Raw genomic sequence first — 23,884 nt, 5'->3', positions numbered from 1 at the left:
TCGGGGTAGTTTTTGGTTGTGTCGGAACATCACTGTCGTGTTGTTAAAAAAGGGTTGGCATCCGCAATCCCGGCAATGCATCGCGAGATGTGTGTGAGCGGTTCCTTTTGTAGAACTGTGGTGTTCTTGTAGTCTTATCTTGAGGCAACGCCCAGTTTGTCCTATGTAGGCACGCCCGCAGGAAAACGGGATCTTATAGACCACACCTTTTATGCAGGCGACAAACTGCATTCCGTGTTTGATGCTGCTGCGGCTGAGATGTCGGATTGTCATTTCTCTCACGTTTGTTGACTGTGGAGCACACAGAGCCGAGATTGTGACAGGCGGAAAAATCAACATTCACATTGTATCTCGAGGCAGCTTTCTTGAGTCCGTGGGAAAGGCGGTGGATGTATGGTATGACTGAAGTTTTCCTTTTCTCTTTCTGCTCGAGGTCACATTGCTTGATCTCTGGATCTGTTTTAAGGTATTTCACGATTTTTTCGCAAGTTGAAGTAATGACCGAATTAAGATACCCCAAATCCTTGAGCCGTTGAATTTTCGAAATGAAGTGGGAACTCAATTTGTGGATGCATGTGCTTGTTAAAGCTGTCCTCAGACAGGGAAATGCGATGCCTTGTTTGACGAGTTTAGAGTGGGCTGACTGAAAGTTTAGAAGAGCCTTTGCTGTTCTGGGACTGTAACACCAGCAAACATGATCATCCCCCTCTTTGATGCGGAGATCCAGGAACTCAATAAGGTTCTTTTTTGGGGCTTCATAGGTGAATCGAAGTCCTTGCCTTTTTTTCGTGAAGATCTTCAGCACATTGTCAAGCTTCTGATGGAAATTAGCCCTCTCAACGAAGACCAAATAATCGTCTACGTACCTAAACACTTTTTTGGTGTTTTTCTCCAAGCAAGGTTCCAGATCCCGATGGATCTTGCCTAGGAAGATGTTACTGAGCACAGAGGCTACCCTCGACCCTATGCATACTCCGGACTTCTGTAGGTACACCTTGTCCTGCCATCCGATGAATGTGGACTTCAGCCCACTCCAAACTCGTCACACAAGGCATCGCATTTTCCTGTCTGAGGACAGATTTAACAAGCACATGCATCCACAAATTGAGTTCCAGCTTCATGTCCCAAATTCAACGGTTCAAGGATTCGGGGTATCCTAATTCGGTCATTACTTCAGCTTGCGAAAAAATCATGAAATACCTTAAAACAGATCCAGAGATCGAGCAATGTGACCTCGAGCAGAAAGAGAAAAGGAAAACTTCAGTCATACCGTACATCCACCGTCTTTCCCACGGACTCAAGAAAGCTGCCACGAGATACAATGTGAATGTTGTTTTTTCCGCCCGCCACAAGCTTAGATCTGTGTGCTCCACAGTCAACAAACGTGCGAGAAATGACGATCCTACATCTCACAGCCGCTGCAGCATCAAACACGGAATGCAGTTTGTCGCCTGCATAAAAGGTGTGGTCTACAAGATCCCGTTTTCCTGCGGGCGTGCCTACATAGGACAAACTGGGAGTTGCCTCAACATAAGACTACGAAAACACCACAGTTCTATGAAAGGAACCGCTCACACACATCTCACAATGCATTGCCGGGATTGCGGATGCCAACCCCTTTTGAACAACACGACAGTGATGTTCCGACACAACCAGAAACTACCCCGAGAAATGATGCAGACGTACTACATAACACAAAACGGATCCTTGTGTGTGAGCCAGCCCACAGTGACTTTGATAAAGAGCGAGATCGGCTTTTTGTATCTCGGATAATTCGGCTGGTATCGTGTTAAGTGAAAGAAAAAGCGCCAGGACCACGGAGGGGCATGCCTGGACGAGCAGCAGCATCATCATATGTATTTCCTTTTCAATCGAATCAGTTGCTCGTTAAGCGCTTGGCCTGTGTTTTCTCCTCTGTCTCTCTTTGTCCTAGTCGCACTGTAAGTTATAATGATCTCTACCGTAAACTCGCCCAATTGTCCATTCTGCTAAGCCTGAACAGTTCGGTCTTTTTTTGGTGACCAAATTCGGTCGGCAGCAAGACTGCTTTTTAAAAGTGTGAACGAACCATATGTTCTAGCAAAAAATGTGCCTATTAGAGAGGTTCAACTATTAGAACCATAGCTATACTTACTGACCTTTTAATGTGAGGCCTAAGTTTCCACATTCCACCAGGATGTGCGAAGAGGTAAGCATTGGAATCTATGGAAGAAGCTTAGCAATGTTGAGGCATAGAAAGGTAATGGTTCTTCAAACAGTGCTAACCGTATTGTTGGTTTCATTTCTGAATTGTTTTGTGTTGTCTCTGTTTCTGTCGTGTCCTTAAATCTCAGTGATTTGCTTTGTTCGTGGTTTGCAAGGTTTCAGCAGACCCGTCCTCTTTTTTAAAAGGTTCTTTTTTTTTAATTAGATGCTGTATATGGGGTGTCTGTTCATGCAGGCTTAGGCCATCCCAACAATGTCAGGACTGCTTTCTGCTGATCATTTTCATAACCTAAATATAGTTCAGTTAGAACCCAGGGAACAATTTTTGCAACAGATATATCCCTCATTGCCTCTACGCACGCCTTCTAAATTCTGGGAACTGGATGGAAATAGTGTATTAGGTTCACCACTATCTTTCGATGATTTTCCGAGTGATGCTGCCACACTCCACGAATACGGCCAGCGGAAGTTCTCATTCAGCCACTGTAGGGCGCGCAGCATTCAATCGGTTGAGGCGTTTTCAAAGCTGGAGGATATAGTGGTGCCTCGATTATGTGACTTTCAGGAGACTGCGCGACAACATTGGATAACCCAAAAAACAGGAGTTACGGGTCAAAGACATACATAACTTCCAAACAGCCTTTAAGCTGATAATCTGCTGGAATCTGAAGAAGCTAGAACCCTCATGCAACTATGAATGTAACCTAGAAATTGTGTAATACAGGTGCCAATCAATCTTTATTATCACATTGGAACTTCAAAAGAAATCAGTGAGTTTCTGCTGACTCGTCCAGTTGTGCATAAACCGGGGACGCATAATTGGGGGTTTTACTGTATCCACTGTGGGACACATTTCATTCTCGATCGCATAATGTGTAGAAGTTTCTTAAAAATTTCTGGGCGTTGCCTTTAAGGACTAGCATTTTCAAAATAAAAAAAAACAATCAGAAAACTGCTTTAATAAACGACGCAGATCAAGCCTGGAATGTGCTCGACAGCGGATGTTTTCTTCAGCTTCGATAACACTTCCCCAGTCGACTGCTGCATGCTGCAAGATTGCCAATTCAGAACTTCCGGAGGCTGCAATCACAGAGTGAAGCGTAATTATAGTTGGAGGCACTTACTACAGTCCATGTGCATGTTCTCTTAAAGGGACACTTGCATGGCTGTTAGGAATATAGCTAATAATAATCAATAATATTGATTACTATTAGCCTTGGCACACTCGCAACTGTTGTTTATTTGGAAAGACAATTTACTATGTAGGCCTCTTCGGCCAGCCTAGTCATCATCACTTCGCGCGAAGCATTTTTGTTTAATAGTGCAATTGATGCCCCACTTACACACTCTTTTCCTTTTTCCTAAATATCATATTCCTCATGCAGTTCTCTGCTTGTTTTGGCATTGTATCTGGCAAGAATCTTAACAACGTGCAACACCAAGGAACAGGGGCATTTGCTGCAGTGAATGGCGAGGTGGCCAGACAGGCTAGCTCACGTGGCAGCCACGTGCTCATGGGCACGTTCATTCATGCATCCACAAATTTATTATTGTGTTTTATGCTGCAAGGCTCAGACGGCTGCTCTATGATGTTGATTCTGTGGCAGAGCCGAGCCATCTTATTGGATGCCAAGGACACCACGGGAATGCGGTGGCGCTGACCGACTTTCCTTAATTGTGTGAAACTGAGGGTATGGTATCACAGCTGGTCTTACATTGGACCTCTCACGAGTGGGTTTGTTTATCCAGAAGCAAGCTACCTGCAGATGTGTATAATTCAGGTCGCCAAAAGCTTGTTAAATAAAGTTGAGGCATAAACAAGCCTGCTCGTGAGAGGCCCAATGTGAGACCAGATGTGGTACCATACTTACACTCATACCTGCCAACTCTTCCGAATTTTTCGTAAAATGTACAAATTGGGACTAATTTTACGATTTTACGAATCTTGCTTCAAATCTTACAAAAAAAATTTTTTATTTTTTTTTGTTGTTGTTTTTGTAACTCCGTTGTTGGTGGTATCTTGTATTGCCACAAGAGGGCGATAGGTACCGTCCACAGCAGCGTCGTGGTTTTTACTATCCGTCTATCCGGTGGCCACGAATCGAAAACCAATCCAAAGCTCAAAGCCTTTGTTCGTGTGTTCGGCGGTGCAGAGGTGCAAGTTGGTTCGGCGTGTTCAGACGTTGCTGGGGCCTCGTTGTTTCGGCCAGTTTCGAGGCAAAAAGTATGGCGTCTGTGTTTGTTGCGCGTGTAACTGTAGCATTCTCCTTGTCACTGTGGCTTCGCGGCGCAATGCCGAACTCGAAACCTCAAAAGAGGTACTTTCAGGTGTTCCTGAAGTCCTACACGTCGAAATTTCCGTGCTTCATGCCGCCCAAAAAGCAAGAGAAGTTTGGATTGTGTAGCACGTACACGTGTGATGTAAGCATTTCGCACGCTGGCCAGGCTGACATTAAGCTGCACATCGCTTCGCGTAACCCCCCCCGGCCGCAGCCGCGCAACTTTTATGAATTTGAAATTCCACAGGTTGGCAGGTATGTACACTCAGTGTCACACAATTCAAGGAAGTCGGTCAGCGGTACCGCACTACTGTGATGTCTTCGGCACACAATAGGATGGCTTGGCTCTGCCACAGAATCAACAGGCCCAAGCCCCGCCGTCTTAGCCTTGCAGCATAAAACACAAGGATAAAATTGCTGGGTGTGTTTTGGGCGTTGTGTATCAGATACCAATATTGTGAGGGGCAGTGTATATGGGCCAGATGTGGGAATGACCCTGCCCGTGAGCATGTGGCTGCCACGCCAGCCAGCCTGTCTGGCCACCTCGCCATTCACTGCAGCAGATGCCTCTGTTCCCCGGTATTGCATTATGTTAAGATTCTCGCAAATACAATGACAGAACAAGCAGAGAACTGCATGAAGCATATGAAATTTGGGAAAAAGGAAAAAAGCGTGTGAGTGAGGCATCAATCGCCCTATTAAACAAAAATGCTTTGCGCCAATGTGATGGTGACTAGCCTGACCAGTGGACTTTATATAGTAAATGTTCAAACTAGCCTTATTACCCTCTTTACTATTAGCTAGCTCTCTTCATCAAACACTTCCTTACCACCAGCATGTCACGGCCATTCGTGCACATGCGCTCATCTAAAAGGCATTCATATGGATGTAATGACCGTATTTGGTTCTATTTTTATGTTTCAGATAACCTTTGGAGACATTGCGCTTCCTGAAGCGCAGTTGAAGCATGTCGACACGAAGCAGTCATCCATTTACGTTCAGGAACTCGCGGTCATGGTATTTGAAACTGAGGCCCTGACAAACTGCTGCCTTACGGGATCGGCAATGAAGGGAAAGCTTCCTAAAAAGGGAGTTAAGGACTTGATAGGTGAGTAAATTGCCATAAAGAGGAAATGGCAAGGCACTATTGCAATCAAACTTAACAGGAACAAATACTAAGTTTACTCTTGACATATATTGGACTTAAATCTTGGACAAAAGCTCACCAGACAGAAGCTCACCGGTCAAAAGCTCACCACGTGAAAATTTCATGTTGGTCTTAACACGAGTGCAGACAACTTAGGTGCATGCGTGCGACACTAAAACACAACAATGAATTAAATCTGATAGGCACATGGTTTGTTGATTAGACTGGAAACAAGTTTTTCGATTGGTTAGAAGGAAATGCGGTCCCGTACAGGCTGTTTCCAGCAGTCTTGGTAGATCTCGGTGTACCTGGAGCCCCTTGCAAATATTTTCCAGACGGTTGTGGCATACCTTGAGTCAACCCAGATTGATCTTATCAGCTTCAGCTCCACTCATTTTGGTGACCTAAATTTTTGTCCCAAATCGTTGCTTCTGTGCCTGTTATGGCCTACCTGTCGACACCGTTGCATGAGATGGGGTACCACTTCTTCTAAAAATAGTGCAATGTCCATTGCGTCCGCACTTTGGCCCAGCTCGTGACTCACCGGGTAGCCAAAAAAAAGGGGGTGAGCTATTGTGTGGGTCTAAGAAAAAAACGGGTGAGCTTCTGTCCGGTGAGCTTTTGTCTGGTCACCATTGGACTTGTGTCTCGGTACTCATGGATGGTTGTTTCTTTTTGGCTTATGTTGGGGGAGGTATTTGTCTTTTTGTGTCATTACGTCTTGCGCTACACCTCTGGTTTGCAATAATGTGCCCCAGTTCTAGCATACTTTAATTTTTGCCTAGATTATAATTCACTCTGATGTTCCTTCTGCTTAATTTTGATCGTCGATTTATATCAGCGATTAAACTTAACGAAACTTCAGTATTGTTTACTTTTGTGTACAATTTTCTGAAGATAGCTGACTGTTTACCCCAGCTTTAGGCTGCTGAATCTTTCAAAAACTTTCAGCTTGTTCAGTTGTTTTTAAAGTAATTGTTTGGTACAGTATGGCCTCAGTTGGTTTTATATCAGTAAACCCTGAATTATAAAATAAAATAGATGTCAGAATCAAAATTAAGAAAATGTGGTCATCTGTGTGTTTAAAATTATTGTCTAGCTACGCTATCTCCGACTTTCTAGCCAAATATCCTGAGGCACTGGTTCTCGAACAGGGTTCCTAGTACAGTATACTGAGGGTTCTTTCAGCACCTGAACTTCCTCAATCGTTCCTATACCATTGTCATACACTCAATTGCAACAATGCCAAGAGTGGAAGGGGCTCCTCGGCTAACAATAACATTAGTAAATTTTTGTTCGCTGATGTCAGAAAGTTTGAGAGTCCCTGTCACAAAGAATGTTATGTTTGCAGGCTTTTAAAGGGGTTATGAAATAGTCCTCAGACTTCGGCCAAGTAAGTGTGGCAGTATCTCACCATCGCATGTGCAGTGAAGATCAGAAAACAATTTTTTCCAAGGTGCACTAGTTTTATTAAAAAAATTAAATAGACTTAAGCTTGGGGGGCCCCTCAACGTTTAGAGTCCTTTCCAGGTCACGTGCGTGTGACATGAATTGGGGGCCAAATGAGTGAATGACAACTTTTATAAAAACCTTAGCTTCAAATTGGGCAGATACCTGCTCAACCCGCAAACTCAACCACTATTGGCGCCAAGCCAGTAGTTCCTGTGGCCACCATAAGCTGCATGATGAAAAATGGACCCTTTTTTCCTTTCTGATTACGCAGTGCACTCGCGACATTTTGAGGGATCACGGTGTGTTTTCTCGTACTTGTGATAAGGTAAAAGAAATAAAAGTAACGAGCTCCAGACTGTTTCCACAGTAAACTTGTTTCATGATCCCTTTAATGCATTGCAAATTGACGAAATGCCTTGTTTTACATTATTTCACAGCAGCAATATTTCACAGTTGCCAATAAACATAGTCATTGGTCCCCGTGCTCAATATATTTAGATGATTAACTTTTTGTTGTTGGTTTCTTTTTGTGAAATTTTCTAAAATTATGTGGACCTGAAGTATAATTTTAAGTAGTATTAAGTAAATATGGAGTCTTAAGGCAAGTTCCTTAATTGTCTATTGTCTTCTCTTTTCAGCTTTTGTTACTGCCAATTCCCTGGAGAAACTCGGAAGTCCGTGAACGAATACCTGTAAAGGAAGTGCAGCAATGCTTCCTACACTCAAAACAAAGCCTCCAACACACAAAAAAAAACTGCAGAATGAAAAAAAAAAAAAAAAAAATTAGCTTTCATTTTTATTTATTTTGCGCATTGGCTTTTTTTTTCTCTTAAATCTGATTAGCGATTAATTTAGATTTTATTTAACAAGTGCATTAACTTTTTTCATTCATTTTACTTCAGTCATGTAGGTGATGCTACTTCAGTCATGGTAGATGATAAATATTGTAGGTTTTATATTAACAGGTGCAATACTATTTTTGCTCATTTTTCTTCATCATGATAGTTTGTAATTATTTTTTTCTTCTAATAAGAGCTTGTTTATAAAGCTTTAAGTGCATCTGTGATATTTGTAAGCCACTAAAAGTATTACGTTTTTTGTTCCATCGTAAGTGTTTGTTTTAGGCAACATGTGTTCATTATATTGAAAAAAATATTTGTTTAATAAAAAGTTCTTACTTTAATTTGTCATCACTTTGAACTCGTCTACATTAAAGCCTGTAACATAATGCATTTCAGTTTCGATAACTGCAAACCACTGCAATTGCTAAATCAATATAATTTTCTACTTTTCTTATCTGGAATTGGTCAGGAATAAATTGGTGAAATGCTTTAAAAGTTCTATTAAGTGTACCCCCGATTATATTTGAAAGCCTGCTTCCAAATTTAATCCGGGGTACCATTTATAGTACTAAAGGCTTGCATAAAAGCATACTAAAATTCTGCTCAGAAGTGTACTAGAAGAAGTATCCTAAAAGGATGGCGAAATGTTACTTCTGAAGTGCGTAAGAAGTGTACTAAAATGCCTCTTACAGGCATGCTTAGAAGTATCCTAAAAGTATAGCGAAATGTTACTTTTGAAGTGCGTAAGAAGTATACTAAAATGCCTCTTACAGGTATGCTTAGAAGTATACTAAAAGTATGGCGAAATGCTACTTTGAAGTGCGTCAGAAGTATACTAAAAACCGGCCAATTTAGAGCAACAAGCATACTTCTGGAAGTGAAAATAAAGTATACTCTAAGAGCCCCGGTTTTTCGCTAAGGGCGGTTTCGGGTTGAGCGGCCTCGCCGTCGGTGTCGGCGTAACCACGCTAAATTTAGAGTGAAAATTAGCGTCACGTAACCTCAACACCACCTCGATTTCCCTCTACGTGACCTCAACATCCAATTCAATTCCCCGCTAAATTTAGCGGATAAATTCGGTTTTCCCGTTAGATTTCGCGGACAAATTCACTGGCTCCGCTAGATTTAATGGACAAATTCACCTTCTCCGTTAGATATAGCGGGAAAACTGACGTCATGTGACCTCAACACCAATTTTATTTCCAGCTAAATATAGCGGAGAATTAAACTGGTGTGGAGGTCACGTGACGTCAATTTTCCCGCTAAATTCAGCTGAGGAACTAAATTTATTCATAGGTGACGTGATGCCCAGTCATGTGACTCATTTTCCCCGCTGCATTTAGCGGGGAAATTGGATTGGAGGAGGTGGGGAGAAGAGAGAAAGGAGGAGGAGGAGGAGTAGGAGACCAGAAGGGAAGGAGAGGGTACGGAGGAGGAGGAGGGGCATACCCTCCCTTACGTACGCCCTCCTCTCCTCCTCCTCAAAGAGCTCAGTTCTAATTTTGCATTACAGCGATTCGTAAATGTCTTTGATTTTATTTTAATTACTATTATGTTTGTTGGGGTTTCACCACAGACTGAGGAACAAAATGTTCCTGCAAGCTACTGCTTCGGTGCTGAAGGCAATGAAAGATGAAACAAATGAAACCTGCTGCGCTCATTCATTTTATTTCATTTTATTGTATGAACCTCAAGGGCGTCCGAAGGACGCATTACATGAAGGAAGATTCAAAATAAGTGACATAGGTTAAAAGAAGAGCAGGGTAGCAAAACACGAAAAACATGTTCCGGATAGCAGATGCTTTGCGGCCTTTCCTGTTTATTTTTGTTGTTTTTTTGTGCGGAGCTCCGCGTACAAGAGACCTTTTCTTCACGGCCGTCGACATTTCCAGAGGCGGAACTGCATGGCGTTCAGAGTGGAAGGGCATGGAAATAAATAACATTCAGGATAGAAGCGTAACATGATTCTACCCCGAATGCTTCAACTCTACCCAGAGCCTGCTTCCACCCTACCCTCATAAGAGGTTAATAAGCTTTTATTCATAAGCATGGAAGCATCGCATGCATAGCTCTTGAAGTAGAAAGGAAAGCAACGACAACTGTGTTTCTTAACAGTGTTAAACCTAGGGATGACATTGGTGACTACTCTGATCGATTAGAACTGATATTCACGCATCACTAACATTTGAACTCGTTCCCCGTTGTAATATGTGTTGTTCTTTTAGACACGCATTACGAACATGTAAACTACGTAACTGATAAGATGTGAAAGAAAATACCTATCAACAGTAATGTTTTCTCTGTTTGTCATTGAGTTGTCGCTTTCCGAATGTGCTTTTGTCGTCTCTTGGAATGCTGAAATCGAATATTAAAGACGTAGCTCAATAAATGTTTGTCTGACGGGCGACGCTTTCCTAATATTGTGATGAAGAAAACGACGACGATGTGGCTGTGGCACGCCTGACCATCCCCCAGCACCCCGCGCGCACGACCGGATTTTCATACAATACCTCTTTCTTATTGAGTGAGCATGGCATTTGTCATTGGCTGCCGGTCGCATATCATTGTGACGTTTGATGGAGGTGTGGAGTAGACCCCACCCGAATGAATTCTGTTAATCATATTGGTAATTTCCATGGTTCGCGCATCATCGTGAACAGGGGTGGGGATAATGCTCACAAAATTGTATAAAAATAAAAATACAAAAGGAATATAAAATGTTTTTAATTACATAACTTATTAAACTTTCTCTAAAGTATCTAAAAACAAAATACAAATAAAATGAAGGCGTTTTTATCATTTTCAAATTGTTTTACAAGTATTTTTGTGTCCGTAGTGTGACATCTTAGTCTTAAATTTAACCCGGGGTAAAAGGCCGTGTCCCTAAAGAAGAAGGTGAAGTCTGTATACTATATCAAGCATAAAGTTCTTAAACTTAAAACTCCAGACTTGAAAATAAAACGTTCTTGGCAAGTCATACGTTCGTACATTAGGAAGAAACATTGTCCTCAGTGCAAATTTAATATTAAGCTTCAGGCAACAAGGGCTTTTCTCACAGCTTGTCCTAAATGTCAGGTCTGTCAAAAAATAAACACAAAAGCACCGATAAAGAGTACCAGAATAGTATTTTATTGCGACAGACACTGGTCAAACCTGGCTTCCGTTAGTATTTGAAGTAAAGTATTGGAATTACTGAACTCCTTGCATATACCATCGACAGATACATTCCCTAGAATGTCATGAAATACAAAAAACAAAATATACGAGGCATTTTAAATATGTAATTCATATACTTTGTTTTATACTTGCTGCACACCCCTGATTGTGACAATAAAATATTTGACGTTTGTGTTTATACACCCTAAGGTCGGTCTGCGATTTAGTTGCGGCGACACTGGTTTGCACTGTATAAACGAGAAATGTAGCCAGTGTGGTACCACTGTTATCCTGGGGCTTTTAACATGCACCACACACTTGTGCTACAGGACCGCATTCCGGTACGGTGTTCATTGATATCGAAACGGAGAGAGGTGTGGATTGAATCCTGGATTTTGGGGTTCTGGAGGGAGAGTTTTCTCTCCATGTGCTCCGGTCTACGGTGCGCTAACTCATTTGTTTGCTATATTTAAGTCGCAATACATGTCACGAGTTCGGAGCGAGGTTTATCACTGCACTTCGTCCCGAACCACCATAATCATGTCCTGGAATTTATTGTAGAGACGTAGACCTTCCTAGAAATATTTTTTTAAAGTTTCTGGAGTACAGGCGTATGTAAAATACTACGCTCCAAAGAAAAAGAACACAACGTTTATGTCCCGAGAATAATTTTGAGCCAGGATTGATTTCAAATACTGCTTCTATTTGAGCACATGTACGTTCTAAACTAGAAGCACCCCTCCCCCCATTCAAAAAAAAAAAAAAAATTGCGATACTAATTGAACTTTTCTTACCAAAATGTCGAGCAATGATCTTCTTCAAAGAAAAGTGTAGTTTTGGCACATATGTATATCAGCACTTTAAACGATTTTATTCCAGTCAGTGTCCCTTTAATTTATACAAATTGCTCACTGGTTGTGCGTTGTAGCCCCATGTCAGCGTTTTGGATATTTTCCGCCAGTAAACTGTTGCGACAGCAGCCAGCTTTTTAGCAGTGTTGTTCAAAACGACAGTTCAGCCTGGTGAATATACAGAGGTATTTTTTGTGCGAAATTGCGTAAAGCGCTAACCCGGAAATATTCGCGGCGATGCGCAGGCGGCTGAGCTACGTTTTGATTTCGTAGTTCGTATAAAGACAAAGACAACAGGGGAGCAAAATAGACTGTATAATACGTATATTAACTCTTTAAACTTTACAAAGGCTAAGGGCATTGATGTCTTACAACATGTTAAATGTCGTCGTCCGAGAACAATCCCTAATCTTGGTGGAAGTGAGCTGCAATCTGCGCTCAAATCAGTTTGGAATAATGACGTTGGAAGGAAGAGGCAAAATATATTCGGGGGCAGGCTATCATGTTTCACGTTATCGCAATCTTTCGAATGGGATCCGACATTCATCAGTGTGCTCCCCCCGTGATTTTAAGGACCTAAGTGGGTCCCAAAAATTATCAGTGAGAAGTACCATTGCTGATATTGCTCGACTCGAGTATTGTTGCATCCTTTCTGAGCAAAAACAATACGTAACTGAATTATATCTACCCAAAGGTTCACTTATAAACGTAATTTCACGTAAATGTCAATCAATACCCTGAAATTTAAGAATACTTGAAAACATAAGATATCACTTGAATATGTATGTACATATGAGAGTTCATACATTTAAAGTTATAAAATCAGTTTCAGATCCGGAAATGAATTTGGCACCAACTCGTGGCGGCAGCAATTCATGGTCAAGGAGTGTAAGGCATCAGAACTGGCATGTTGTAGGTGTTGCTATCTCAATTCAAACAGGGTTTCAGACTAAAGTTTTTAATTTTGGCCAAAAATCCCATGTTTTGGGAATGTTTTTAAAATTAAGAAGAGCAGAAGGGGCAGGCACGAAGGGATTTTTTTTGTTTATGTGTTTTTTCACCAACATTGAAGTGGCCGAGACGAAAACTAACGAAAGCCAAGAGAATGGTTAAAACTGTGCCCTAAGATGGGTATGAACAGTTGAAGATAACTTAGGTTTTAGATTTACTATGGCTTCAGCGATTTCTTCCAGCTCTATTCTAATACAAGACAAATAGTCATGGGAGTAAATCTTGATACCTGTGGACCGGACAACTTGTTGTCCGGTACAACAGCATTTGCTAAAGTAATTGGCAAAAACATTTGCAACCTCACTAGGGGAAGAAACGTAGCTGTCGTTATTTGAGTGGTCGCGTAGGCAAATCCCCTGGTTGGTATTGCGTGTGTGCTATTTTGCGAACCGCCAAAAATTGTTCGGGCACCGGTTCAAGCTGCGCTCTACGCGATCAAGGTACAAGTCTTTATCTCTAGAGTAAGACTTTTTAGTTAGAGCCCGATATATGCTAAACTGGTCGTAAAATAAATCTGATCTCATTCTTTTAAGAAGTGTATGAAAATGTTCTTTTTTACGCAGATAGGTTTCCGAATTCAAAGAAAACCAACCAGGATAAACTGAAGGCTTGGATATGCGCTGTGGCAGAAACATATCAATAGCGTCTTTAACAATATAAAAGAAAATCTGGGACGCCAACTCAGTATCAGTGATACCCTAGGCTAGAGGCTGTACTGCACTGACTAAATTTCTCATATACTGTCGGTAACAATGTCGCCATAGTCTGGCCGACTAAACTCCCTGCTGATAGAACAACTAGATACCAGTTTGTTTGTTTTTCTCCTTTCTCCTTTTTCCTCGTCTCTTAGTGCGCAATTTTTCATCGTATTCAACTTTTACCAACTCACCCAGCTTACCACCTTATTACATTTTCCTACGTGTTGAATCAACGTGTTTGCGTCATGTCAATTGCCGAGGCGAGTTTCCGCAAGGGAAATACAACCCGACATCTGTATTAACTGCCTCTGTACACGTAAGCCCTTGCAGCTGCTCCGTGAAAGCAACATTTTTTATAATTTCCGCAAAAGCAGTAGTCGCGCAGAAACCTCTCTTGGCATTTTCACTACATCGAATAGTAGATGTTAGTTTATGTTTGTTTAGTTTTCTTTTACCCACGTGTCTCAATGAGATATAAAAGACAAACAAAAATATCGCTATATACAACGTGGTGGCAAGGACTCCCAGAAACTTGTCCACGTTTCTTTCACAAAAGCAGCATGTTAAATAATCACAAACTTGCCTGCTACCTTGTCTTTAGCTGCTTAGTTACTGGAAGTATCTCAAACGATGAAATCGATAGATGTGACGGTGACGCGAACGTCGAAAAGCCACAGTACAATGCTGGAACATCCTCACTCGACTTGGGCGGTCGACTGGCACTTGTAACTGGTGCGGCTTGTGGCATCGGGCGGAGTGTTGCTATGGGACTCGCTCGAGAAAATGTCACCGTAATCGTTGCTGATATCAACACAACCGGAGGACCAGAAACCGTTAGTATGCTTCCAAGTACGTATGACGATATCAACTTTATACGCGAATTTTGAAAGTGGAACGTTTTTTTTTAGTTGTTTTTTCACGCCAAAATCAGAAGTTATCAAAAGCAGCAAATCACACTCAGCGGTTCGTTTTTTCGCACCCGCAAGCGTTTGATATATATGAACAAGCCTATTTCATCTTATTCCAGTACACAGGGTTACTTACAAATATCCGAGCAGGAGAATTGTGATATGATGACCAGCGACACATGATGAAAGTAACGAAACTAATACGAGGACAGTATTTCTTTTTTCACGTTCCGATGAAGTAGGTTAAAAAAAGGCACTAAAAGATGATTTTTTTTTTGTAATTATAATATTGATAACGCATTTTCCGGGCTATAGTACGCACTTCATGGGTGTATAAAAGTTGAAAATTTCGCCTTTGCGGATTATCTACGCGTGCGGGATATAGGAATTTTGGTTTTTGAGATGGTTCGTTATGACGAGACGTAAAGGATCTTGTGAATTAAATTAGTTAATCACGATTTATGTATTATAAAGCTTCTTTGTGAGCTTGGAAAGCCGACATTGTTCAAGGTGTGCAGTGTATGAGAAGGCCGTCGAGTCGACTAAGCATTTGGTGCGGACCATGCATGGCGTGCGGGCTGTGCACCGGGTGTGGACTAGATAAGCCAAAACTTTATTTTTAGACCTAAGTTGGCTTTTATTGACTATGCACCGGGTGCGGACTATTTCCCGGAAAATACTATACACATGTTAGCTACTTCTTCATGCAAACACCGCGCAAACTAAGACTAGGTGTGTGCGAATATACGAGATTAAAATTGGAATAAAATAGTGATTAATATAATATATTTATTCGACTTCCCAAATTTCTAATGTTTGAGTTTTCGAATGATTTGATTCGTTTAATATCAGTGCCGCTCGCGAAAACCTTTGCTTCATTCACGCTGTTCATATGGCGAAATAGTCCTGACGGACTTGTGTAGAATCATATTCAAACAGCTGCATTGAGGACAGACTAACAAGTTATTTCTGCAGATTGTAGTTCGTTTCTTGTTTCTCGAACGAAGCAGTCATGACTCCAGGCTCTTGAATGCACTCGACAGAAACCCGCAACGTACGAGCAGCACCATTTTGAATGCGTAAAATATTGCGCCACCCCCAGCCAGATCTGTGGACCGTAAACCTACTTTCGGTAGTTAGGTCCAAAATATGGCAAATCACTGTGAAAATAAAAGTAACAACAATAAGTGAACCGACCTATTCCGACAATCTGTCGTTCCCCCCGGCTTCGAGCAAGGTGTTATACCCCCCTTTCAAGTTTCGTCCGGCCACAGCGGATGTTATGAGCCATCGAAACCAATCGAAGGTCATGCTAGCTAACAGTTACCTTCGATAGAAAGCACCTTGACGCGCGGAAAGCGTAGTCACGTGCTAAGCTCACAGAACTGGATTGGCTGGGATGATTCGTATAGTATCCGCTGCGTCGGGCGCAAGGTGAAACTGAGTATGAGGCTATAGGTGGTGCAAGATATCACCCGATTCAAATGGTTAAGCCACATCCCCCCATTTAACCTGTACATTGCCTATACAAACGCGGAATGGTCTGCATATCTGTCAGCTGTGTCTTAAGTTCGTCGTGTGCATGCAGTCATTAACAATGTTTTCCTACTAGCCTCGCCCTTCGCTCTGCCTTGCAAAACAATAAACACAATATACTTTTGTTTGTATCTTTGCTGCTTCTCTCAATTTAAGCGTTAGCATTTTTTTCTTCTCGGCCCTAGATGCAAAAATCCAACCAATTACACGAAACGAAGGCGCGTGCGCGGTAGGGCAATAAGTGGATACACTGAGAAGAAAGAACACAACTCCAAAAGTCCCTCAAAAACGATTGAGTCCAGGACCCAGGATTTTGAGCACGACACTCACGCGATATGCCAACTGGGAGACTTGTAAAGCGACTGTTATTATGCTGCAATCTCCTATTCTCACCGCGCGCATGCGCGGATTTCAAAGCGAGGTGTTCACTGGATGTGCCGCAGTGTTCAGAATCCTTTGCAAGAGGAAGAAGCTCTTTCAGCAGTAAACAGCTGAGAAGTGGTGAGGTGCTTTGTCTGACCATCTTAATTACATCCAAATGTATACGGACATTTGACGCTCATTTTCACGCTACAGGGTTCATCGCAATATAATCAACGCGGAAAACCATAAATTTTTCTCTTCTCAGACCCCTAACTAAGAGAGTTATTATACCATGGCGCAGTCTTTTGGATGCCTTTCTGATTAAGTGTTGCAGCCGGGGTTCTCAGTCATTTCATTATGCATCAGCGAGACCGTCACTCGCCACAAACTTGTTCGTGTATAGAGGAAACGGCATAACGCTTCGTGAAGTAGGGAGAGAAGTCCTTCGTGAGGGACAGGAAAGAACGTCTGTGGCGACTGGCGGCTTTGATGAACTCGTGATGGGAGGACTGTGAATTCAGGTGCCAACATTTTTCGGCAAAGCATGCAAAAGCATGTGCCACGTACGTCATGATAACTCTCTTAATATGTGTGGTAAGATATAGATAGAGCATTTATAAACGTTCTGTGTATTTATGAAAAAAATATCACTCTCTTTTTGTTGCTTAGTTTTTTCTTAATCCGTTCATCGGAAGCACTCGGAAGGACTGTGAACCCTGGCTAGAACCCTGGCAGGAAAGCAGGGTTATTCAAAAGCTATGCCATGTCATAATCACTCCCTAAATTGGTGTGGTTATTGTGTAGAGGAGTAGCTGGGTTGCGTACCTACATTCTGCCTATAAAAATCATAATTGTTATGTTAAATTGGACATGAAACATTTCTTCTACTTTAAAAATAATCCTTACGCGCTCTAAATAACTTTTTTGCTAATTTTAAGAAAATGATATTTAAGTTTTACGGTACAAAGCTTGAAATATACAGGGTGTTTAATTTCTATTTACAAAATATTTATATTAAAACAATCGCATAAAGTTGCACTAATGCGATCTATCTAAATAAGCTACACGGCCAGTGGGTCATAATATTCCTCACACCAGGTCGGATAATTAGCTGAAATTTCCTAATTAACTTTTGAATTATTTAAAGAAAACTTGCGCTTTTAATTACAACTATTTTGAGCGTCACCCTAGTTCACAAATAAATAAACTTCAAAAAGATTTCGGGCACGTGGGAAGTGCACGTGTGCGCTAAAACTACCACTGATGCGACAGGCACACGGTTAGCGGTGCGAGAACCCGGATGACAAGATCGTCATCCGCGTTTTGGCACAACTAGCTTAGTGCCCGTTGCACGAGTGGTAATTATAGCTCCCCCAAGCACTTCCCAAAGGGTACAAAATGTTCTTAAATTGAATAACTTAGTTGTTTTCAATGGCGCGCAGCAAGCTTCTAATTTGAAGCTTATGTTTATTTTCACTAATTAGGAAGCTCAATAATATAATATAGTGTCACAGATGGCCGGCAGAAAAACAGGCAATAACGAAAAAAACTAGAGGTTTAATATCGCGAATTTGTGCCAGAAAAAAAAAAGGAAAAAAAAAGAGAAGATCAAGCATTGCAGGCATTTTTGTGTCACCAGTGAAGGCCAATGCTGGATACAAATTTGAAATGAGTGCTGCGTAAGCGCTCGGGTTCGAGTCCAGCTTGAGCGCAGCGTTGACGCAATCGTTTCTATCAGCACTACTGCTTTGTTATCGAGGAGGTGTTGGCTATACCAACACCTCCTATATAACAAAGCCGTACTACTGAATGAGCTGGCGCGATCAGCGAGAGGCCAACACTGAAGAGATGTAATATGGACACGACGTGATTGCGTCCATGGACGCAATCACGTCGTGTTAAGCCGAACGTGCACGTTCGGCTTAAACTAAACTCGAAGCCGTATGCGTTGACGCACTACTCGTTTCCAATCGGTGTCCAACGTCGGCCTTCTCTGATGAAGCCATCTCACTCAGCACTACAGCTTTGTTATCTAGCCGGTGTTGGCGTGTAGATGTTGCGCATAGACCGCCACGCGGACTATCTCTTGTACCCGCGTGAGTTTCTGGATAATTCGGCGTGGAACGTTCGGCGCGTAGAAGATTCGTACCTTGATCAAACAATCCCAAAAACGCTAAATAAAAAAAAAAAAATAAAAAAAGAAAAGATGAGAAGCGTCCCTTTTCGGGAACCGAACCTGGGACCTTCGCGTGAAAGCCAAGCACAGTAACCAATTCTCCACACACACGGTCGGGCGGTGACTCACGTAGCAGTGGTTTATTAGCCGACGTATTTTAATGGTTAGCCACATATATTATGTATCCCTGGTCATATAACGTACCTGCACAGGCTGCATTAATGTACTTTTAAAGGATTTAGAAAACTTTTCTAATTCATTTTAAACAGTCTGTATATTTATTTAAATTATTAATCTATTTGTTTAATTGCTGAAGAAAATTACTTTTACTTGCAGACCAACACCTTAAACACATGGCTCTCTACGTGGATGTTCGAAATTCGACTTCAGTCAAATACCTCGTGGAATGCATCGAAAGTACATACAATATGAGCATCAGTATTGTGGTCAACAGTGCTGGGATTCTGCATCATATAACTCCACTCGTAAATCTAAGTGAAGCGATATTCGACGATGTAATCAACACCAACCTAAAGGTGAATCACTGACCTTGATTCCAGTTGTCCTAATTGCCTAGTACCTTACGGGTTGAGTAGTGTTATAAAGAAATAACCTACAGAACTATTTTGCTCAATATACACACTCACGATTATGAGTGAACGTATGATACCACGTAAGTTTAATATGAAATTATTATAATACCAGCAAATTACCGTTGACGTGGGTAACTCTTAGAAGTGCATAGTCACGAATTTGGGTCGACTTCAAGAGGTCAAGTGCTTCGTCGGGATAAGGATAAATTCTTACCCTAACATTTGTTAAGGGCAGAAACACATTGGTAGTAGCATAGTGGCCGACCTTTTATTTTTTTTTGGAAACCCTGCTATTTTAGTTTTGCCTGTATCTCTTCCCGACTACCAAAACATACTGAACATCTTGTGAGTTTCCGACAGTTAAGCAACCGAATGCGTATCTTAATCAGTTAAACGCGCTCTCCCATCATGAGAATACTTCTGTTCATGACATAGATGCTCATTTCAGTAATGAAACATCCACCAAGCGAACTGTTGGGGAAAACTTCTATAAAAGGCTCGTAATTGATGAACGTGAACAAGACTGAAGGCCCAGATTGATGTTTAATGACGGCCGGCATGTTATGACAAGGTTTGCATAACTTAACCTTATTCATGTCAAGCTGCCTTAAAGTTTTATAATATTTTATTCTGCGTTTGCTTCGATCGACTCACCATGAGCTGACAGCACGAGTAATTGCAGACACGTTTCGACATTTTTTTTTAAATTATATATCCACGCTTTTCTCGACGTTTGAGTCTAAAAAGTTTATAAAATTTTCCTTTCGTATATTGCAAACTTGCATGAATCAAAGAATTATTGAATTGAGTACCACTAACCGCATCATAATAAATAGTGTGCTCTGTAAACTCTTGGAAGGAAAGTAGGTTAACCAAACGGGTGTGTGAAGTAATATGTGTGACACAGTCGTGAGACATAATCCCACCTATTCCCCGGTCATATGCAGTAATTCTTCCGACCAGATATTCTTACAAAGGTAGAAATATATACTTATTTTTCGGGAACGTCTTTTTTTCTTAAATTCAGATACAATCTTGTCAAAAAGTACAGAGTTGCAGTCTTTTGTTTTTAGGTAAATCTTATTTTGTTTGGTTAAAGGGATGAAATAAAAAGCGGGCGACGCAAATTTAAGATAAATTTCCTAATCCTTCACTCAACGCTTTTCGATGTAAAAATTATTTTCCAGGTCTGTTATATTATTTGCTAGCCTCTAAGCGGAACTATTTCGCTAAAATCTCTTTGCTTGATACTTAAATATCCATGATGTTGCGATGATACCGTCGGCAGCATGGTGAACACGACACTCGATAACAGAAGATAGAACGATTTAAGGAGACCGAGCCAGCTAATAGAGCCTACGCCGAGATGACCATGAGCGCCGTTGCCCCGTCGAGGTCTTCACCTACCTCAATAGATAGTTAAGAACGGAAAATGATAAACAAATGTAGAACTCAAAATACGTGCTTAACTGGGCGAACTTGTGCCTACAAACTTCAAAAGAAAAAGCTCCACCGCATCTTGTGCCGTCTACTGAGCTGTGGCTGCTACAAAGTAGAGCATTACCTTTGCATTGATATACGTGGTGCGTTCAAGAGCGTTCGGAAACAGAACACACAGTGGCAGCCGAGAATATGTTGTCCGAACTTTCCAGAAGATCGGGGGCAAGCGGGACAAAGTTTAATTCCGTTCTTCTCATGGCAGTATATTGCGTTTCCAACTACAGCACGCACGTGGCAACACTTCCTGCTCATACGGTCTCGCACATTTATCAGCCTAGTGTATACAGTGTTTTTTTTCTGTTCTGAGCAACCCTTTCTTGAATTTTGCTTGTTTCTAATACACCTTTTTTCCCTTGAGAACACGTATTTCTTAATGCATTCGCTCATCCATTCTTAGATGACAAATGTGGTTCTTAGTTGTTAATTACAAATCCTACAGACTGACGAATATTTTTTTAGATCATCTTTAATATCATCGCGCAGCTGTCGCAGATCCTGATTAGTTATCGACAATGAATAAATGAACTGATAAATATCAGACATGGGGTTATCGTAACGATAACTATTCTTAAAGCGCGACTCAAAGACAAGGTGAATGCACTATGTATATATATATTTCTTTTTGTTGTCGTGAGATGGTGAGCTAGCGAGGAGATAAATGCTCAAATAAAAATAATGATGGTGTTAAATTGTACTGTATCGGGATGTGTTTAGTGGTATTATTTATTTTCAATGATTCATATTCTCTAGATATACTTCAAATACACAATATTACTTGTAATATGCATGGCTTTCGAAGTAAAAATAGGTCTTATTAGACTGGTTTTATCACATGGCAACCTCAAACTTAAATGCAGCCTTTTTTGCTTGCAGGGTACATTTTTGGTGACCAAAGAAGCGGTGAAGCACATGCTATCACGGAATGTAACACGAGCAGCTATAGTGAACATTGCGAGCATACTTGGCAAGGGTGGCTTTCCAGGACTGGGCGCCTACACAGCCTCCAAGGGTGGTGTCGTTGCGTTCACCAAGTCCGTCGCCCTTGAGCTGGCGACCAAGGGAATTCGGGTCAACGTGATTCTGCCCGGCCTTACCGACACTCCCATGATTCAGAAGTACTCAAGCAGCGATATAACTACAAGGCTAGCGGCAATGATTCCCATGCAGCGTATCGCGAAGCCACTCGAAATTTCAGAAACAATTCTTTTCATGTGCAGCCCCAAAGCGTCCTACATGACCGGAGCTTCCATTGACGTTGCCGGAGGTTCCAAAACATAAGTAAATGTTTGTGACGAGTGCTTCCGATTTGAAATATAGCCTCAAATACGGAAGAATATATGGTGTTGTGACAAATTATATTAATTGATCGCTAAGGTAGCAGTCCGGAAATAAACACTATTGAGCTTCTGCAATTAGTGAATAAATTCCTACCAAAAATTTACTCTGTGCATATTATTCATATCTTGTCTTTTTTTTTAACGACAACATATTGAAAAAAGGTGTCTATATCAATTCCCTCTTTTTTATATTTCTGTGTCTCAGCGTAATTTGGAGGGGGGTAAGCGCAACAATAGATATACTAATCAACGCAACTTGGCTAATTTTCCTACATATCACTGTATTGGTACGTCAGATTGCAGTTTCAGTGCTTAAAATCGTCATAGTTTGTGACTAGATTGATCAATAAAACTAAGAAAAGAGGGAATTTGTCATCATTCATTCAACGATAATTTGTTTCGCTTTTCTAAACGCGTGATTCTAAAACTGTATCCCCCTCCCCCCCCCTCCCCCCCCCCCCCCAAAAAAAAAAAAAAAGATTAAAGCTTCGGCCGTTGTTAGACGCATAATTTTTAAGTAGAAGTTTTGAGCGCCTCGATTGCATTTTTTCGTCGCACCCCTGTAACAAATATACGACGGGAAAGTGGGACAATCCTTTGTGTCAAGTTATTAATGGAACTAGCTAATAACTCGGTAAGGATTCATCGCTACCCAAATAAGTTAAAGCGGCTCAGACTGTTTTATAAGGAATATGTTCTATGCATTAAATCACGCAATTAATTACGGCAAGTTCGGTTGGTAAATACTTCAAAGAATTAATGCGATTTGTTTCTTAGCTCGTTATTTGAGTTGGCTATTCCTTTGTATAAATAAATTCGGCACGCCGCTTAGACGAATTGTTGCTAAGTTGCAAATATAATTTTGTATTGCTGAGATGTCCCTAACCTTTTCTTATGTTAAAAGGCAGTGGTTCTCAAACGGGGGTCCGCAAACCCTTTGGGGTCCGCGAAGGAAATTTAGGGCCCCGCCCAGCCCTGCCTCATCAATCAAGCCCGGCAAGAAAAGCTGTCTTTTTTTCAGAATGAGAAGAAACGTTCAAACTTTCGGGTGAGTTTTCTCATGTGTATGTCAAAGAGAGAAGTCTGTTTCATACTAGCCCTTTGTTGTATTCATATATTAAATCATTATTTTAATTAACCTATACCCTTCCCTTCCCCTCACCGCGAACGGGGCTCTCCACCATCTTTGTCAATCCACAAGGGGTCCGGAAACATCAATGGCTAAAAACCACTGTTATAAGGGATACAGAAGATAAATATTCTTGCCGCCGACAGCACTGCTGCCATCTTTGGGTTGTTGCGCAAGCCAGAGAGTGTGCGGTGAGCAGGCGGGAGTCGTGTGAAGAGAATACCAGTTATCGTTGTGTTTATTCTTTATCAATTATTTCCTTTTCTTTTTCAGGGATGTTTTTACTATTTTCAGGCGCCTCTGTGGTATATTGCAGCACAATATTTTACCCAGACGATTTATGCAATCACTTTAAAGGCTTCACTCAGGTTCGGGGGCACGCGTTGGATGTTCGAATACTTTTTTGTCAGTTAGCACTGGAAATGCAACCTTTCAATGTGGAATGGTCAGAGAACTATATTTTTTGGTAATTCTAAAAACAATGCTTTCTGCTTATTTACCTCTTGGAGCAGTACAGATTTGTCAAATAATGGGGTTCAGGAGCAGCTAAGACACGGTGAAAGGAGCAGCAAGCCATAAAACGGAAGTTTCACTTCGATGAATTTTCTTAATTACTAAGTTAGTAAATGATATTCCGCATGTTCCGCCCACGCAACATCGACGGAAAAGAATTAAGGTTATTCCTACCCGACACAGAAAAA

At 41.4% G+C, this 23,884-nt stretch overlaps 1 protein-coding gene across 2 annotated transcripts; it reads left to right on the top strand.

Annotated features, from left to right (window-relative positions):
* The first annotated feature begins 14,177 nt into the window (after positions 1-14,177).
* LOC115317545 ((3R)-3-hydroxyacyl-CoA dehydrogenase) lies at positions 14,178-22,158 on the top strand. 2 transcript variants are annotated; one of them, XM_040215594.1, is made up of 4 exons: positions 14,202-14,490; positions 15,173-15,178; positions 18,961-19,160; positions 21,591-22,158. In XM_040215594.1, exons 1-4 carry the CDS (start codon positions 14,202-14,204, stop codon positions 21,993-21,995), a joined length of 900 nt encoding a protein of 299 aa, XP_040071528.1. In that variant the 3' UTR covers positions 21,996-22,158. The 2 variants fall into 2 exon arrangements, with proteins under 2 accessions (XP_029830152.2, XP_040071528.1); XM_029974292.3 differs by lacking the exon at positions 15,173-15,178 and having other exon boundaries at positions 14,178-14,490.
* Positions 22,159-23,884: the final 1,726 nt, after the last annotated feature.

This window comes from Ixodes scapularis, unplaced genomic scaffold (assembly GCF_016920785.2).
Source record: "Ixodes scapularis isolate PalLabHiFi unplaced genomic scaffold, ASM1692078v2 PGA_scaffold5__190_contigs__length_132052651, whole genome shotgun sequence".
NCBI classification, from domain to species: Eukaryota; Metazoa; Arthropoda; class Arachnida; order Ixodida; family Ixodidae; genus Ixodes; species Ixodes scapularis.
Note: the sequence above shows the minus strand (reverse complement) of the source record. Positions and strands in the feature narration are given on the sequence as shown.